The sequence below is a fragment of the Mytilus trossulus genome, chromosome 6, assembly GCF_036588685.1.
Source record: "Mytilus trossulus isolate FHL-02 chromosome 6, PNRI_Mtr1.1.1.hap1, whole genome shotgun sequence".
Lineage (NCBI taxonomy): Eukaryota > Metazoa > Mollusca > Bivalvia > Mytilida > Mytilidae > Mytilus > Mytilus trossulus.
Window position 1 is genome coordinate 7,936,311 of NC_086378.1, and position 16,057 is coordinate 7,952,367.

Genomic DNA, 16,057 nt, shown 5'->3' on the forward strand with positions numbered 1-16,057 from the left:
AACTTTGTGTTTGTTTGGCTTTAACAATATTTTGATATGAGCGTCACTAATGAGTCTTATGTAGACGAAACGCGCGTCTTGCGTACTAAATTATAATCCTGGTTCCTTTGATAACTATTTGTATTTCTATTATAGGTTTGTAGATCTAGCTAAAATTGTATGTATAGAGTGTTATTGAACAGTGGATTACATGTTGAGCTCGTTTTTTTTTGTACAGTTCATTGGGTGGAATAACAGAACAATCCAATATGACAGTAGTCTGTCGCGAGAAAACATAAAAGATATTGGAACAAGTTCAAATACTTTACCTGATTTGTTTTCTTTTTGGTAAAACTGTGATTGTTTACCATTTCTAATTTTACTGAACAATGCAAACTGTATTTTCTTTATATCTATTTTGCTTGTATAGTTTTCTGTATTATGCCCAAACAATACAAGTGAAACGAAAATAAAAGAACGAATTCTTGAATTTATTCCGTTTTCATTTTGTCATGTAAATTAGTCGAGACATTAACGCAAAACTTTTGTTTAATACTTGAAAGTGACATTAAATCACAAATTGGTCATGTTCATTGTCCGTCTTGAATCAAAAGGAATATTGTAGACCTACGATAAATTTTACACGTAAGATTTTTTGTGAAAAGGGCTGGCATTTGGCAAAACTTTTAGGAATTTTGGGCACCAATGCTCCTCAACTTCGTACTTTATATGGTCTTTAAAACTTTTTGGATTCGAGCATCACTGATTAGTCTTTTGTAGACGAAACTCGCGTCTAGCGTAAACACAAAATTTAATCCCGGTATCTATGATTTTATATGAGTTTATCTACCAAAATATGTTAACTTAAGTTTTCTGTGTTCAAACAACTGAATGGAAAAGACAGACGCATGACGTCAATGATATGCCCGAGATTATCAAAGCATAGATGTACATGAAAAAAAAGGAATCTTATATGACTTTGATTGAAGGGAAACAATTGATAGCAGTTACTACACATTTTTTATGCTTACCCCTGAAAAAAAAGCGATATTTTGAATTGTTTACGTTTAATACAATCAGAATACATAGTATTTGAACTTACATTCTGGAGTTCATTAATGTTGTCTCATTATACCTTCTGACGAAGGGAAACTGAGGCACATTAAATAACAATGCAATCATATAGTATTCTTTATTTCATAAACCTTATACATAGACATAAGAACTTTATGAAGAAAATGACTGTAAAAATTACTTTTATATAGCCTGAAATCAGAAGTTCCTCTGTTTACAAAACTTTGAATTTTTCGAAAAACTAAGGATTTTCTTATCCCAGGCATAAATTACCTTAGCCGTATTTGGTACACTGAACTTTTTGGAATTTTGATCCTCAATGCTCTTCAACTTTTTACTAGTTTGGCTATATCAATATTTTGATATGAGCGTCACTGATGAGTTTTATGTAGACGAAACGCGCGTTTGTCGTACTAAATTATAAGTCTGGTACCTTTGATAACAATTTACATCAGTTTATTAATATTTTGGTAGTCGAGTTAGTAGGGTTTTTTTGCCAAACATGTTTTATTATGATTTATTTGTTGATTTTGTTTTATTATTTGATGGTTTATTTACTTCTACAGTGTACTTCAAAAAATTAAATGTAAAATGTAGAACCTTTTTAAGTATATAATACATTGGCTATAGATTGCTTGTTCAAATGTTTTGGATTGCATAGCCCAAAATATCTCCAACCTCAATTTGTCTCAGACTTATGTTAGCTCTTAGCATAGAAAGTTTCGTCTTCTATATATCAAATGACACTAAATAGGTGCATTTCATTAATGAACACACCAGATTTGTTGACAACATTTATATATCTTTACTGAGTGTATATCATCTGCTTTGATGTGTACAAAAACTATTTTCAGCCTTTGGAACATCAACAGTTATTTTATCTACTGTTAATCAAATCACTAAGTTACTTTTAAAAACGAAGAAAAATGATATGATTTTTTTGGTTATTTAAAAACCTTATTTAAATGTTCTAATGTAATTTTGAAATACTAGTATAAGGCGGGCGCAGTACACAGTATGCAGCTTTTTGAGTTTATCATTTCTACTCACTTGCCTATAATAACTCAATGTATTTAAAAAAAGACGTATTTTGCATCAAATTGGTGTTCTGTACACACTTAATGGACAGTCTTTTTATGCCCTTGTCATAGCAGTGGGGCATTAAGTTTGACCCTTGTCCATAAATATGTCCATCCGCATGTACGTATGTATATCTTCAAAATTGATTTCCATTCTCTAACTTTAGTTTGCCTCAACAAAATGTTTTGAATCTTGTGCACAATGCTTATTACTACAAAACACAGATCAAGTCTGAATTTTGACGGCGTCACTTTTACTGTTCAATTAATTGGCAACAGTAGTATATCGATGTTCAAAACACATAGATCAACTATTTAGTTTTTTTTTCAATTTCAGTTCTTCATTGTTACAATTCAGATCAATAAGTAAATTGATAATTTATACACTTCATCTGATCCCTGGAAATTTTTCGTTTTGGAGTACTATTGGCAGTGTTTGAAGTCTGTTTGAATCATTGCATGTGAAATTTCTTAATTTATTTGATACAAAATAATTTTTAAGTGGGATTAAATCCTTCCTTCTAAAACCTGTTAGTGGCATGCATAGGTTATGTTTATGATGGTATGATACTAAACCCCTGACAGAAGGAATTGTGCTCGGTTTTCATATGAAGACAAATAAATCTTTTAATCAATTTCATTGAGGTCTGGACACTGGCATGTCAGTAACTGCTATTAGTCCCTTGTTAATTTATGTATCATAACTATCATTGTCATTTTGGTTAGTTTCTTTTTAACCTATTCCGACATTAGACTAGAGCTTCTTTTAAACTGGGTTTTACTGTGCATATTGTTCTTTTTTTTGTTTAATCTACATTGGCTTGAGGTATAGGGGGAGGGTTGAGATCTCACTTAAGGGGGCTCGCGGGTCTAAATCAAATTTTTTATTTAATATAGGATTTCGCTATATTTGTCTCTAAATGAACTTTATCTTATACCTAATAGAAAAATGAAATAAAAAAATGGGGTCACCGTTCATTTACGCTCACAATATGCCTGCGAAAGAAGCATACATTTTTGTTAATGTCCTTTTTTTCTGTTGAACGAATAGGAGAAAAAGCGGTAATATCGAAATAAAAAAAAATCTAAATTACAGAATTCGCTTAAATTTTACAATTATTTAGTTTATATACAGCTTATAAGAAAACAACAATAAAAAATATAGGTCACCGATGAGTTAAAAAAGATATTTCAATTTTAATGCCAAAAAATTGCATTTTTGCAGCAAAGGGAGATAATTTGGAGCTTTTTCAATGATATCTACATTTTTAAAGTCACCTGGGGTCAACACGTATTGGTTTTTTTAAATGATTTTTGTACCATATGATAAAGTAACAACTACTTGAGGTAATGAATAACATTTGTAATGAAAAATAAATGTTTGATTTTTTTCTGAAAATTTTATACCCGCTAGCCTCCTTAACATGTTTAACCCTGCCACCTATTTGCACCTGTCTTGAGTCAGGATCCTCTGGCCTTTGGTAGTCTTATACAATTTTAAATTTTAGTTCATTTATATATAGTATAAAGTCCATTTTCACTGAACAAGTACATCCCCTCCTAGTGGGGGATTTTCTCAATATGTTGAGGACCAGTATTGGCGACCTTTGGCTGTTTTCTGCTCGTTGGTTGGGTTGTTTTTTCTTTGGCACATTCCCCATTTCCATTCTAAATTTTATTTCATATACATCCAAGTACGAAGACATAGAATTTGCCAAAAGAAGCCAGAATCCTCATTACACCACGGAATGGAATGTGTTTACTGGAATTTTAATAAATATTTATAATGCAAAAGAAATATATCACTTTTATTAACAGTTCATATATCTTTGTAATACATGTACAACAATTCAACATAAAAAAGAAAACATTTCATACAAATAAATCTCAATATATATGTGTAAAAAGACTAATGAATGGTAATATTTTCAACGACAATGCAAGATTCATTTATGTGCTATTATAGTAAAATATTTCTATGAGAAAAACAAGAAAATGCAAGTTTTGAATTATTGCAATGTTATATAAACAATAAAATGCTCCATATACAGTTTTTTTGAATATTTGATTCACAGGGTACCCTCAAATCATCTTCAAAACTCCATAAGATAGACATTCAGCATTCTGTTGCTCCCTAATGCATACCTGCCAACTTTTCAAAATGCCAATGGGGGTTTTATGTGCAAGATGGCTCTCATTGTCCTACAAAACCTTTAAAGGGGCTTTCAAATGTCTTTTAATGTTGTTTTTTGGCATCTTCATACTTTTACTATCCTAGAGCCACGGTTAAGTACTAGTTTTATTTTAAATTGTGGACAAAATTGCTGTTTCAAAATTTCCAATTTGGAGCCTCCATGGGGAAAAATCCCCCACAAATAGTGGCAGTTGACAAGTTTATCTATACCTGTAAATTTGGACATTTAAAAAAAAAGAGCACAATAGTAGATGGTCATTATGTTTTCAAATATGTGGGTTTTTTTCCAGTATCAGTTCAAAGTTTTTGGTCAAAATAACTACTATGAAGTTGTGGTCACATCAAACTTATAAGTTAATACACATGTAAATTAAAAAAAATATATATGCTAATTCTCAATTCTAACCTTTATTTTGCATTTCATAGAACAGAAATAAATATCAAAATTCTATTAATTTTAGAATAGATTGCTGGTGATAGATCTAACGTGCTTTAAAAAATTAGATAGTTTGAATAATTGCTGAACAATAAAGTAATAGTAAAGATATGATGAGAATGTTGGCATAAATGAACACTAAATACATTTAAAATATGATGTTCAGTTCAAAAGTATAAACTTGATTTATTCATATCTATGATAACTTTAGATGAAGTTATAAAGCTAAATGGAAAACAAATCCCTTGCTTTGAAGGTTATCTGAATCCTAATTTTGTAAACTTTAATAAACTTGGCACTCACACCACATCTTCCTATATCTATTGATGATTCAAATATAATACATGTTATAAGAGGAGACAGGTTTCATTGAATAGTTTAAGAACAAATATCAATATTTTCTTTCTAAAACTGAAAAATATTTTTGTTCAAGTTCAGTCACCTATTAAATTAAAGAAATTGAGTTATCTGCCCTACTACTGTGGATTCTTTTATTTTTGTGGGTATCAATTTTTGTGGATTGAGGAAACTTGCAGGTTTGTTGATATCTATTTTCGTGGTCTTGGCAAAGTCTGCGTTCACGCCATAAAAGAGTGTAATTCATTGAACATTTAAATTTATGGTAACTCGAGAAATCCACGAAAAATTTGCATGTATCCTACAAAAATTTATGAATCTACAGTATAAATCAAATTCTTATTTGGAACATTTTTTTTTATCTTCCTAAGCAATATTACTACAAGGTAACAGATTCACCGGTACCTCTATGTTTTTTTTAAATTACCTCCTAAAGGAATATATAACATTTCAGTCAAAATCTGTAATGACCAAAAGCAGATAGCCTCTAATATCTTGCAATTTCTGAGGACAACAGTGGATCATACACATAAATTAAACTCAGGAAAATGTTAATAAAAAAATTGTCAGCAGTGCAAAATAATGGCATAATGAAATATCACAGTTCTGCTTAATAAATACAGGCATTTCAGTATAAAAGAAACATAACAAAACGTGTCATCAGGATTATGGAAATGCTACACCATAATAGTCATGTCCAGCTGAATTAAAACATTTGTATGAACACAGAAGAGCTCGAACAGGCACTAGTCCATTTAAGTTGTTCAGCTTAAGGTCCTGAAATTAAAAATGTTCTGTTTCATTATATTGTTAAGAATATCTATATCTAAAGCAACAAAAAATACAGCAATTGTCATGTAAAGCAATGGTATTCCCAAAGAATTGTTACTTACATGTTCTACTGATTCATTATTAATCCTTGGGTACCAATTTGCACACATTTTATGGTTTTAAGTGATTAACAAATCTAAATATTCAAGATTGTATATATTTTGTTTAGATTTATATGCAGTTTTTGAAAAATACGCAAATCAAATGACCAGTAAATTACAATTTGTCTATAATAGACTATTTTTATATTACCGACTTTTGACTCTGAAATTTATATTTTTTCAACATGTTACCTTTTTTTGGTAGGATATCCTTGTACTCAGTCAATTAAGAGAGACTTTGGTTTATCTTTCTTGTCAGATTACTGGGATGTCTAAAGACAGATTAGTTTAATTATATAATCCAGAGTCAAAAGTTGGTAATGTCAAAGTAGTCTATTCACTGAAATATGTTCACACTAAAAATCAATGAATCCACCTGGTATCAAGAAACATTGTATTTATGATAATTTTTTCCAACTTTCAAGGAAAAAGAAATACAGTAATAAACATATACTACTAGTGATAAAATTTTCCTTCACAGCTTAAAATATTTCTCTATCAACAGTTAAATAGGTATTTCTATTTTTGAAGCTATAATTGTAGCAAACTCAGAAATAACTTCTGACAAATATTCCCTTTGCAATGGAATAAGTGCATGCAAGTTTTGAGAAAAGAATTTAGACATATCTAAAATTATAAGAAATAACGTTGTTTTTACCAGAACTAGGTTGTATTTATAATATACATTTAGATAAATACTAGCAAGATATAAACATATTTCTCTTTACAAAATGCAGGCTTTTGATTGGACAACCAAATCTTACCCCTTGAGCATCGACAAATCTGACACATTCTAACCAAGTCAAATCTTACCCCTTGAGCATCGACAAATCTGACACATTCTAACCAAGTATTGAGGAATGATTCTCCACACACAGAACATTTACTGGCCTGGGCCAACATGTCTTTTATTTGGGGGTAATGTCGAATGGCTTTCCGTAAATAGGACCATCTGAAAAATAATAACAAAAAAATATGAAATACTTTTTATGAAATAAAACAGAAGTCATTTGATAACAAACAGAACTAAGTTAATAAACATGTGAATTAATACCAGTGTCTTGAAGTATGCACAAATTGTATATATTAAATGTTTTCAACATTTATAAAAGCTAAAAGATATAGTTTAAGCTATTATTGTTTTTACTTTTAATACAGTTTAAAACAAGGAAAAAAGATACTTACCATAAACAACAATTTGTTGCTATCTAATTAAGATTAAAAAAGAAAAATCGGGATCAACGTTCTTTACAAAAGTATTTATGTACTTGGCTCTAAAACAACATAATGAAAACGGAAGCTTAATGGACACAGTAAATATTTAACTATTGTATGGCTTCTGAGAATTAGGTCTCTGCTGAAGCAAAACTTTATGTCACAATTTTCATGACAGAAAAACTTCCTTGATGAAAGTATGATAAGATAAATTGTCAATATTTTTAGTTCTCTCTCAAATATAAATAAAATTATCTTAAAAAAGAAAAGATAAGGTTACAACATCTACTAAAGATAACTCCTATAAAAATAGTGACGACATAAATATAACATAAGTTTTTTCAATAGTTAGGAAAAATATCATACAACATCTACATTGCTTTATTTTCTTCTCGAAAAGTTACCTGGATATCGTGTTAGTTCTTAAAAAAAATAAAATTATAAGCTTTTAATGAACATGATAAATAGTTATACCAAAAAAAACCTTAATGTATATATAATTTTATATTTTATATCTTCATTAAACCAATCCTAACTGATTGTCATTATAGATAAGATCTTTAGTATAACTACTGGTTCTTAAACAAGAAGTATATGCAGATATAAAAAAATTATATCTATACTGTGGATTCAATTTTTTTTTTCAAGGGTACCAATTTTTGTAAAATTGTAAATTAGAAAATGCTTGAATTTGTGGTATAGCCAATATCTACAAACAAGGCTATAGAAAATGTTCACACAGTTGAACACTTCAATTGACTGTTGACTTATAATCATAAAGTCTACAAACATTTGTATCCAATGAATATCAATGAATTTACAGTATTTCTTTTGGTTCTTTGTGGTGAATTATTCTCCAAGTCAATCTCTCTCTATATACATGTATATAAAACTTTTATATATGAATTCTTAATTTAAGTGATGTGCATTAAAAGCTATTTATTTTTAAATTCAACATTTGAAAATCCCATTTTGTTTGTTTTAACTAAATCTGCATTTGTTCAACCGAACAGTACTAGTGTTTTTTCTGCAAATAATATTTTTTATCAGTATTTTTTTTGCTCATTCTAGTTTTTTGTCTAACTGGACATTTCTAAATGAAACTGAACAACTGACATATATATAAATGTACATTGACTTTGTTTGTTCAAGTGACAGTTATCAACTAAAACTCAAACGTATAGGGGTTTAATAATTGTAGAGACAAACCAAAATTGGTCACAGTATAAAGATGTCTTAGATCAAATGAGTTACTATATGATAATTGTTACTGGTCTGTCCTATTACCTGTCTTTGAGTTCTCTCATCACATATCTGGCTGTCATTTCCTGAAAGTACAGTAAATATTTGATAAGGTGCATATTGACTCAAAGTTGATTATATGAGTAATGAATCTTATTAAATCTAAATTTCTATTTTCAAAACAGGCCGTACTTTAACCTATAATGGTTTAATTTTTAAATTGTTATTTGGATGGAGAGTTGTCTCATTGGCACTCACACCACATCTTCCTATATCTATGATGTTAAAACCTTAATTACTTTCATATATAACCTATGAAACTAATGTATTTAAGGCGGTACAAAATTTCTACTTTGACCCTTTGACAAAAATATCAAAATTTCAAAAAACTTGAACAATTGTGTACAATTTGGAAATTAGTATGGCGTTCATTATCACTAAACTAGTATGTATTTTTTAAGGGGCCAGCTGAAGGACGCCTCCCGGTGCGGGAGTTTCTCGCTACATTGAAGACCTGTTGGTGACCTTCTGCTGTTGTTTTTTATATGGTTGGGTTGTTGTCTCTTTGACACATTCCCCATTTCCATTCTCAATTTTACATTATGGAAAAAAATGGTTGGATACATAACAGTTTGACAAACACTACTTTTAATCATTGAGAAGCTTCATATTTAAAAAAAAATAGAACGTGATTAAAGCATTCAGCTGATTTTACAGAGTTATCTCCCTGTAGTGTTATTTACCACCTTAAATGAGGAGATTACCTACCTTTAATGACAGAACTTCTTCTTCCTGTACCGAGTGAACTGGAATATGCTGTAATAATGGGTTGGCTTCACAAAATAATTCTTTTAGAGGTAACGATGCTAACTGTAAATATATATCATCTTAACTTAAACACAGAATAGACAATATATATGAGGGTTGTAATGGGGGTAGCTTCATGAAGAATGACCTTAAAAATACTTGCCAAACTATAAATTGTAAACTTTCATTCACACAATAAAACTTCAACTGATTTTGACGCATCACGTAATTTTTTCCAAAAATAAAGGTGAGGAAAACTATTTGAGACCTCTGATATAACGATAAGATATTTGAACTAATCACAGTAAAATTAAAACTAATTTGATGCAAAGTTTGAAACAGTAGTTGAAAAATGACAGTTTGACGCCTAATGGTATTTAAGGGCTTTCCTACCATTATGTAATTCAAATCTAGAGACATGATTATCTTTTAGTAATACTTAACAGTATATTCTACTATGTTATATAAATTAGAACATTTTGAAATTTTTATTTTACAGACGAGAGGTTTTGCATTTTATGACTTTTATCAATACTGTTTCTAAACTGAATTATTTTGTATGCATAGCATATTTTGGCAAGTTTCTTTTAACTATTATATATAACAGGCGCTATATAGATAAAAATTAAACAATGTAAAATATACACGAATATAAAATGTATTCAATTTTTTAAAGATTGGACATATATCAACCATTTATAAAATAAGTTGGTGATATATTCAATGAGACAGCAACTGAACAACACAACCACACCAGTTTCATTAATTCAGATGGGTAACTCCCCCCTTTATGTTTGATCAGTGAATAAAAAAAGGTCACTAGACAATCAACTATTAAATCAATTTAAAAAAGCACTGCTTTATCAAGTGTTGATATTCAGTTTCTGTACTTTGTTCCCACATAACTAGTTTTAAGTATGTATATTCTCGAACTGTTCACTTTACAGTACAATCAGAGGCGGATTTAGGGGGGGGCCTTTTGAGAAAAAAATTTGGTTGCTAAAACAGGGAATTACTGAAGCTTGATTAGATCGGGCCCCCTCTTAGGCAGCCAATAGACCCCCACTAATGAAAATTTCTGGATCCGCCACTGACAATACAATATATATGCTTCATTTAAAAACACTCCATCACATTCATATGTGAAACAACATATTAACATAAGACATGTTAAATGGTTACCTCTGTAGGAAATATTCTCAATTCATTTGCTGCAATGTCTAATGTTCTTAACTTATAGCATTTCCCCAAACTCTACAAATACATAAATACATATTACATCTTTTATTATGCTGTATTGTTAATAAATCAAATAAGTCAAATTCTAATGTAAAAGCTGATTTTAAAGTATCTTCCAACAAAAGAATTTCTTTGCAATTATACTTTTTCCACATTCAAAAAAACAAGAGTTCCCATCACACTATATTTACTTCTTGAAAGCTGTACTTAAATTTTGTGAAAAAATAAAATAAAAATTGCATATCTTTACAAATTAAAGTTTAAACTAATAGCTTTTGATAGTCTAAAAAACCAATACCTCTGGTAATTCTCTTATTTTGTTCTTTTGTAGATATAATTTTTCTAAATTAACCAGAAATCCAAACTCTAATGGAAGGCTTGTTAACTGGTTCCCAGCTACATGGAATTCTTCAAGTCTTATCAAAGCACACATTTCAACTGGTAACTCTGTCAATTGGTTGTTAGTACAACTTAAATGCTGTAAACTGGACAATCTAAAGTGTAATTATTGAAAAAAAAGTGACAAAAATTTTCGACTTGGCTATTATATTTAAACCAAATTTCAGAAACCATGGTATTGTAGTTCCTGAGAAAGATAATACGAAAAATATTCATGGGACGGATGGACAGACAGAGGTAAAACAGTATACCCCAACTTTTTTTAAAGAGGGGTATAATAATTAAAGCAAGAGTTGATAAATATATAATATAGAGAAGACAAGATGTCTCGAAAACGAAGCTGATTCTTCTGTCATAAAAAATTGTCACCTTTAACATTTTCTTACCTTAAAATTTCTTTTTGATTTGACAATTCAATTTTGTCTTACTATTTAGGAAAAACTCAATTCATATCTTTTCAAATGGACTAGTACATGTGGTTTAACTTACATGACTGATTTCTTCAGAGCTAAATGTATAAAATTTCGAAGTACAAGGGGAAATAAGAGCTTTATTGTTAATTTTGCATTTAAATAAGGGGAGGTAATGCAAAACTTCTCAGCTTTTAACAAGTGTGATTTGGTCAGGTGCATTTTAGATTTTTGATAATGACTATGAAAACATTCATCAAAAGAGTCCAATATAAAACCAAAACAATTTAATTGTAAGGGAACCATGAATGGCATATTTTTGTATTAAAATTCACATGTTTAACTCAACTGCATTAACATGTAAGCCCCTAGTACAGTCTTATAACTTTTTTTTCTTTTCTTTTGTATGAAGTTTAACACAATGGAAATTTGGATTAATGACATCCCAATAAATTTACTGGTACAATGTAGTTTCAAGACAAGATCTTCATCAACAAATAAATCAGCATGGTCCATTAAATCCTCTGTGAATATTCACAGTATTTCAAAGACCACAATTATGTTTTAAACCTTTAAAGTACAAGAAGTGAATGTTTTCATAAACAATTGATTTCCCAATACAACTGAATTCTAATTTTTAAATGGAATGTGAGTGTATAAATTGTACTTTTTTAAAATAAATAACACTTACAGATAAAACCTTTTTACCTACCTGCATATTTCTGGTGGAAAAGTCTTGAGTTGGTTATTATTTATATTCAAGAATGTCAAGTTTCTCAGATGTGCTGAAAGTAAACATACAATCAATTTCAAGAAAATACATTAACTGAATAAATTATACACGGGTACCATAAGCTTCTTCACATAATATACACAGATGATATATACTGTAGAAACATTAATTTTCGTGGGGTTAAAATTTCATGATTTTGTCTCTCTGTAAGATTTCATGGGGATTTAATTTCGTGGTTTCCTTAAACTGTAAGTGGTTTTATATGGAGGTTAAATTTTCATTGGGGTTTTAATTGTATATATTCTTTCCACGAAATAAATGAAATTAAATCCTCCACGAACATTTCTGCTTTTACACTTATGTAAAAATGCTAACATGAGTCACAAATTATTATGTTAATAGAACGCATTAAAAAAAAAAGAAGGTGTCCCTAGTTCATGAATGCCCCATCTGCCTATCATTTTCTATGTTCAATGGACTGTGAAAATGGGGGAAAATCTCTAATTTGGTATTAAAATTATAAAGACCATATTATAAGGAGCTTGTGTACTAAGTTTTAAGTTGATTGGACTTCAACTTCATCAAAAACTGCCTCGACAAAAAACTTTAACCTGAAGCGGGACAGACAGACGAACAGAAAAACGTATGAACAGACCAGAAAACATAATGCCCATAAATAGGGCATATAAATATTACAATAATATAATAAGTTAAACAATCATGTAGACACTAAAATTAACTCTTTTGTTGTAATATTCTGTAAACCTGCATTTGCATATCCTTTATTTACAAAACATGTACAGTGGCACTCTTCAACAACAGTATGATATCGCTAATACTTAACATTAAATATCAATAATATCATATGAACTGATAATCAGTAAATAACATTTTAAAAAGATACATACTTAGGACTTTTGGGTTAAGATTCTTTAGGTTATTGTTAAACAGATGTAATTTCTCCAACATAGTGAGATACTCCAAAACTTCTGGTAAGTCTTCAAGTTCATTGTTTCCACAGTTCAATATCTGTAACTATAAACAAAGATAGTTGTTATTACATGTGGCCTTATTAAAATAAGAAAGTACAGGAATTGTCACAATACATATATATGTTATGATGTTATAGATTGATCAATGTCTACTTAAGCATGTTAACGAAGGTGTATTAATATTATATACTTAATAGTACTGGTACAAATGTTTTACATTTTTTTTTTATATACATGTATATGTTACAGTGAATTTGTATAATCAGGGATTATGTAGAATCCCTGATTTTTCAGGGAATGTAGAATCACTAAAATCATTAGTAATTATATATAAAATCCCTGAAAATGACCAAATAATTTTGCTTTTAAACACAGAGGATGATATTGAAGATATAACCAACACAGGGTTTGAGTAAATAAAGTTGAAGACTTTAAAATTCCCATTATAGAGATAACTTTACATGTATTGTTTGTTTATTAAAAGACAGCGTCAAATGGATATTCATGTTTTATTTCTAATTCCACAGAGCATGTTATTTGTGGTACATGTGAAACAAATGGTGAAGAAGATTATGGACCATTTTTTGTTCTTGTTCAAACAAGAAATTCAAACAGAGAGAACCTATGTATAGAAAAACTAAGGATTAACAATAAGAACAAAATTCTAGACAAAAGTGGCATTTGGTGCAATATTCTCATAGAAATCCACAGGGTAAAAAAGGAGAGGTAATCCAAAAAAACATAATGGTAATTGTTCACCAAAAGTCTGAAAAGGGATATCGCCTGGCCAAAAAACATGGTATCTTACTCAAACCAGTTTGAAATTGCTAATTCCCTTTTCTCAGGGATACCTACAGATGTTTTTCCTGTACACTTAATTTCTCCTAGGCGGGTCATAAAATCTGATTCGATATGTGAAGGAAAATGTTTTCTAAAGTGTAGATGTGAAGCATATTAATTTAATATATTGTGTTTAACATTTTAATATATTGCGCCTAACATTTAAAAAAAAAAAAGGATTATCATGTTGATTCATGATATTATGTGCTTAACATTTTTAAATACAATTTATGTTTATAATATGTAATGCTGTTTAAATATGATCGTATAGCCTAAATTATTTGACTTTTTTTTCAATTTCTTTATACATGTAAATAAAACTATTTCTTCATTTCAGTTATTATGTATAATCCCTGAAGTGATTGTACATACTTTTCAGGTATTCTACATAATCACTGATTATACAAATTCACTGTAACATATATCCAGATAATATGCTGACTCTAAATAAAATGTATTTTCGCTATGGGTTTTCACCTAAGGACATTTTTTTCTTTAGACTTAGCTTTTAATCTTTTGCTGTGCATTGTCAAGCCAATGGTTGTTTCTCAGTCAATGAATGTTAGTTGTTGTTCCATACTAAAGCCGCTGACCATGTTTGTTTACATTCAAATTCCAATGGCGTCAAAACTATGTGAAGCATTGAATCGTTATACCTACTTATTTTGGACACTGTTATTAGTGTTGTGACATCAATGCAGAGTTTTCCTGTATGATTAAATACAAGAACAAAGTCAGAACGAACCAACAAGATGACCAATTATACATGTACATGTAGACTATGGTAGGATACTTGCTTACGTGGTACTTATACTAATACACCTTATCTTTATTTGTCAGTCATTACTGGATGTCTCACAGGTTCCTGTAAAACTTTGATGTCACATTACAAAATATCTGACAAAGGAAAAGTGATTGTTGTATGCATCAAAAGTTAAAGCGGCTTGGTCAGCCGGGATTTGGAAAGGTGTAACTATAGTTCAAGATTCATTAACTGTGATTGAAATGTTTGTGTACACAAATTTTAATTATTTTTGGGGGATATTAACGGTAACAAGACATATCGGCACCCAAGTTCCGAAGACATATCAGCACCCAAGTCCGAAGACATTTCGACACTCATTTTGGACATTTCGGTATCCCCACAAATCTGCACCAACACAATCCGGCACCTCGTTTTTAAAAATAAATTTATTATAAAAACCAGGGACGTATATAGAGGGATAGTAACTTCTTTACAATCCTTGTCCCGATAAAAAACATGTAGAGAATCATTGGAGAAACCACACTGTACACCTTAAAACTTTAAAAGTTGTTGATGGATTTTAATGAAATAAAGATTTTCTTAAACTTAAATGATTCCTACATTGATAGAGTTAATATGGTTAATAATGTTCATGTCCTTCATGTAATTTGAATTATTTAAGAAAGGAGGGTAATTATTTTTGGGGCATTATTCTACATTTTGGGTGAAAAACACAATAAAACGTAGTTCAACTGTTCTGACAGCTAAAAACTTAAAAAGTTCTTGATTGATTTTGATGAAATTTATTTTGTCTGAAGTCTTAATGTTTTTTACATGTAAAGAAGAATTTTCATGGTTATCAATAAGGTATAAGATTTAATATAAGCAATTTAAAAATGTATAGAAAATATGTTCAAATCCAACGATTCTCTACATATTTTCCAAAAATTATGAGATTCGAATCCTTCTAATATAAGTCCTTGTCAAAACTTAAAGAATTGTTGCATTATTATAATTTGAATATAAAATATACCGATTTGTCTATGTTAGGTGCCGATTTGTCTTTCACGGGTGCCGATTTGTCCGGGTACCGATTTGTCTGGGTGCCGAACTGTCTATAAAAATTCGATATTAACCTGAAATAAATGACTAAGTTCTATAGGTAAATCCTTCAATTTATTCCCTCTCAACTGCAAGTGTACAACACAGTCTAATTTCCCAATGGCCCTTGGAACCTTGTCAAGTTTCTTATTACACAAATTCAACGTTTTTGGTTTCCCTTTTAATGCACGGACTAGCAAGGTGTCCGCCATGTTGACGCTTTCCTGTTGCTAACTTTTAAGGTGTGTTCGAAAAAATATCTTATTTGTAAATATAAAAGAAA

The 16,057-nt window shown here is 29.8% G+C and overlaps 1 protein-coding gene across 2 annotated transcripts; it reads right to left on the reverse strand.

The window, feature by feature from the left end:
• Positions 1-5,126: 5,126 nt before the first annotated feature.
• LOC134720705 (leucine-rich repeat-containing protein 69-like) lies at positions 5,127-16,010 on the reverse strand. Of its 2 annotated transcripts, none has more exons than XM_063583155.1 (9): positions 15,810-16,010; positions 13,005-13,131; positions 12,076-12,148; positions 10,853-11,048; positions 10,498-10,569; positions 9,277-9,378; positions 8,554-8,594; positions 6,816-7,003; positions 5,127-5,896 (listed from the first exon to the last, which is right to left on the reverse strand). In XM_063583155.1, exons 1-9 carry the CDS (start codon positions 15,984-15,986, stop codon positions 5,889-5,891), a joined length of 984 nt encoding a protein of 327 aa, XP_063439225.1. In that variant the 5' UTR covers positions 15,987-16,010; the 3' UTR covers positions 5,127-5,888. The 2 variants fall into 2 exon arrangements, with proteins under 2 accessions (XP_063439225.1, XP_063439224.1); XM_063583154.1 differs by having other exon boundaries at positions 5,128-5,896; positions 6,865-7,003.
• Between the last annotated feature and the right edge of the window lie 47 nt (positions 16,011-16,057).

Excerpts from the sequence above, each read along its gene's own strand:
- LOC134720705 (XM_063583154.1), bottom strand. The coding sequence starts at position 15,986 with ATGGCGGACACCTTGCTAGTCCGTGCATTAAAAGGGAAACCAAAAACG. Across the intron at positions 13,132-15,809 it reads AACTTAGTCATTTATTTCAG|TTACAGATATTGAACTGTGG; the intron begins GTTAATATCGAA and ends CTTTGTTTATAG. Across the intron at positions 11,049-12,075 it reads TTTCCACCAGAAATATGCAG|ATTGTCCAGTTTACAGCATT; the intron begins GTAGGTAAAAAG and ends ATTACACTTTAG.